Raw genomic sequence first — 3,521 nt, 5'->3', positions numbered from 1 at the left:
AAATGCAGGAAAAAAATAACCATTTTAATAAATGCAGGACAAATTCAACATGCAATTATAATTTTTTTAATCTTGTCAAATTAGAACAGAAACAATCTTTTTAAACCTGATAAGATACCCAGTCAAGGCGGCAGCAGCAGCGGGGGCTGCGGGTGGCCGGGGCGGCGGCGCCACCTTGTGCCCGGGGCCAGTGGGGAGGCCGGGGAGGGGGCCCCCGGGGGGCGCAGGGGACTACGGGAAAGGCTTGGAGTCTGAGGAACTGGAGCCTGAGGAGCTGCTGCTGGAGCCCAAGCCGGAGCCCGAGCCCGAAGAGGAGCCGCTCTGGCCCCGCGCCCCCCCGCCCCGGGAGCTCCGGGCCCTGGGCCTGGCTCGGGAGCCCCCGGCAACCAGGAGGAGGAGCAGGAGCCGGGACTGGTCGAGGGTAACCCGGGGGACGGCGCCATTAAGGACCCGGAGCTGGAAGCGATCAAAGCTCGAGTTAGGGAGATGGAGGAAGAAGCTGAGAAGCTAAAGGAGCTACAGAACGAGGTAGAGAAGCAGATGAATATGAGTCCACCTCCGGGCAATGCTGGCCCAGTGATCATGTCCATTGAGGAGAAGATGGAGGCTGATGCCCGTTCCATCTATGTTGGCAATGTGGACTATGGTGCAACAGCAGAAGAGCTGGAAGCACACTTTCATGGCTGTGGTTCAGTCAACCGCGTTACTATACTCTGTGACAAATTTAGTGGCCATCCCAAAGGGTTTGTGTATATAGAGTTCTCAGACAAAGAGTCAGTAAGGACTTCCCTGGCCTTAGATGAATCCTTATTTAGAGGAAGACAGATCAAGGTGATCCCTAAACGAACCAACAGACCAGGCATCAGCACAACAGACCGAGGTTTCCCACGAGCCCGATACCGTGCCCGAACCACCAACTACAACAGTTCCCGCTCTCGATTCTACAGTGGTTTTAACAGCAGGCCCCGGGGTCGCGTCTACAGGGGCCGGGCTAGAGCGACATCATGGTATTCCCCTTACTAAAAAAAAGTGTGTATTAGGAGGAGAGAGAGGAAAAAAAGAGGAAAGAAGGGGGGAAAAAAAGAACTTAAAAAAAAAAAAAAAGATACCCAGTCAAAATCCACAGCAAACATCATAGCTAATGATGAAATATTAAATATATTCATTTTCATGTTCAACAAGAGATTTTAAATGCCTGGGCTTGCTTCTTCTATAACACTGGACTAGAATCAAATTTTAAAAAGAAAAAGAAATAAGATTAAGTATTACAAAGGCAGAAATGAAATTATCATTATCCCAGACAATACAATTATATACATAGAAAATGAAGAAAAATTATAAACAAATCATATGGGTTAGTAATGGTTGCAAATAAAAGATAAATGGGCTTCCCTGATAGCTCAGTTGGTAAAGAATCTGCCTGTAATGCAAGAGACCTGGGTTCAATCCCTGGGTGGGGAAGACCCCCTGGAGAAGGGCAAGGCTACCCACTCCAGTATTCTGGCCTGGAGAATTCCATAGACTGTATAGTCCATGGGGCTGGAAGTCAGACACAACTGAGCGATAACCCATTATTATCTGGGTTTACCCAAAGGGTTTACCCAGATAATCCATTATTTTCTAGGTTAATAATGGTTGCAAATCAAAGATAGATATTCAATAATTGTGCTCCTAGTATCAGTCACAAAGGTCAAAAAAATATCTTAAATATAATCTCATTCACAGTAACAACATATATGTAAAAATGCCTATGAATAAATCTAATAAAAAGAGTACAAGTACTTTATGAGAAAAAATTGTAAATCTTTACTTTAAAAAAATAGACAAGAAAACCTGAGTAAACAGGAAGCTATATTTTCTGTATAGTCAGGAAATTTAAAAATATTTATCCCCAACAGTCTCTCTATTAATGCAATTTCTTTTAAAATTTAACAGAGTGAGGTTTCCTTTCCCCTCTTTGGATATTAAGTTAACCCTAAAATTTACATAAAGAATAAAAGACTAAGAATCACCAAGAAAAAAAAACTGCAGGATGAGAATATTACAAAATAAGAACAGTAATCACTACACCAGATCTCATGACTGGATACAAAGTTGTAGATATTTAAATAATATAGTATCAGTGAAGACAGAAAACAAAAGGATCAACAGAATAGGATAGAAAGTCTAAGAACATTCTAGACATCTATAAGAGTTGGATAACATGTATTATCAGAGGGTTTGATGACTGATGTGACATTGTAAATCAGTACATATTAAATGAACTATCTGATAAATTGCATCATGTTGTTTATTCATGTGCTTCCCTGGTGGCTCAGACAGTTAAAAAATCTGCTGCAATGCTGGAGACCTGGATTCGATCCCTGGGTTGGGACGATCCCGTGGAGGAGGGCAAGGCAACCCACTCCAGTATTCTTGCCTGGAGAATCCTCATGGACAGAGGAGCCTGGCGGGCTACAGTCCATGGGGTCATAAAGCATCAGACACAACTAAGCATACAGCACACACATTGATTATTTGTATTGACAAAAAAAGATAGCAATAGATGTCTACCTCATACTATACCACATGTAAATTTAGAAAGACTGAATAGCCAAGTTCTAAAAAGTTAAATTCTAGAACTTCTATAGAAAATTATGGGAAAATATCACTACAGTATACCGGCAGGAATAGAATTTATTTAAAAAGACACAAAACAAAAAGTAAGGGGACTTCCCTGGTGATCCAGTGGTTAAGATTCCAGGCTCCCAATGCAGTGGCCAGGGTTTGATCCCTCATCAGGGAAGTAGATCCTGCATGCCACAAGTAAGACCAGCACAGCCAAATTTAAAAAAAAAAAAAAAAAAAAAAAATCACTTAAAAATCAGCTTAAAAAAAAATAGAAAAGTGAAAAGAATGACAAAATTAGCCCCCTTAAAATTAAAAGTTCCATATGACAAAAGACACCATTAAGAAAGTTTAAACATTAGATATAAATGGGAGAATTTATCTATAGCAAACACACACACACACAAAGGTGGCTAGTATAGAATGTTTCTAAAAGTACAAGCTATCCAATAACGACTGTAAAGGAACCCCAGTACCAACAAAAATATAAAAATAATCATATCACAAGTTATCAAAGAAACAAAAAAAAAATTAAAATAAGATACTGCATACCCCCAAAGTAGGTAAATAGTAAATTATGACAATAATATGGAGAAACACAAAATCTAATTTATTGCCATAAGGAAAATGAACTGACATTCTGAAGAGCAAATAAGCAAGATTAGGTAAAATTAATCCCATAATCCCACATCCAGATATGTATGCAAAGAAAGACTGAAGAATAAACCTAGTCTATGCCACCATCTAGTGGTCTCAGAATATAATAAAAAATACAATTCCTTCAGCAATGTTTACAAGGGAATTCTGAAAGTGCCTGCACAGGGATGCACTAATAACCTATAAACATGTAGAGCTCATATACGCAGTAACTTCCCTTAATGACCTACTGGGCCAGCATTGGACTCCACCTATCC

General features: G+C 40.4%; 1 protein-coding gene across 1 annotated transcript; it reads left to right on the top strand.

Annotated features, from left to right (window-relative positions):
• The first annotated feature begins 240 nt into the window (after nt 1–240).
• LOC122710078 (polyadenylate-binding protein 2-like) lies at nt 241–1,072 on the top strand. Its single transcript, XM_043927542.1, has one exon. The coding sequence runs from the start codon at nt 487–489 to the stop codon at nt 1,021–1,023; it is 537 nt and encodes a 178-aa protein (XP_043783477.1). The 5' UTR covers nt 241–486; the 3' UTR covers nt 1,024–1,072.
• The last annotated feature ends 2,449 nt before the right edge of the window (nt 1,073–3,521 follow it).

This window comes from Cervus elaphus, chromosome 16 (assembly GCF_910594005.1).
Source record: "Cervus elaphus chromosome 16, mCerEla1.1, whole genome shotgun sequence".
NCBI classification, from domain to species: Eukaryota; Metazoa; Chordata; class Mammalia; order Artiodactyla; family Cervidae; genus Cervus; species Cervus elaphus.
Note: the sequence above shows the minus strand (reverse complement) of the source record. Positions and strands in the feature narration are given on the sequence as shown.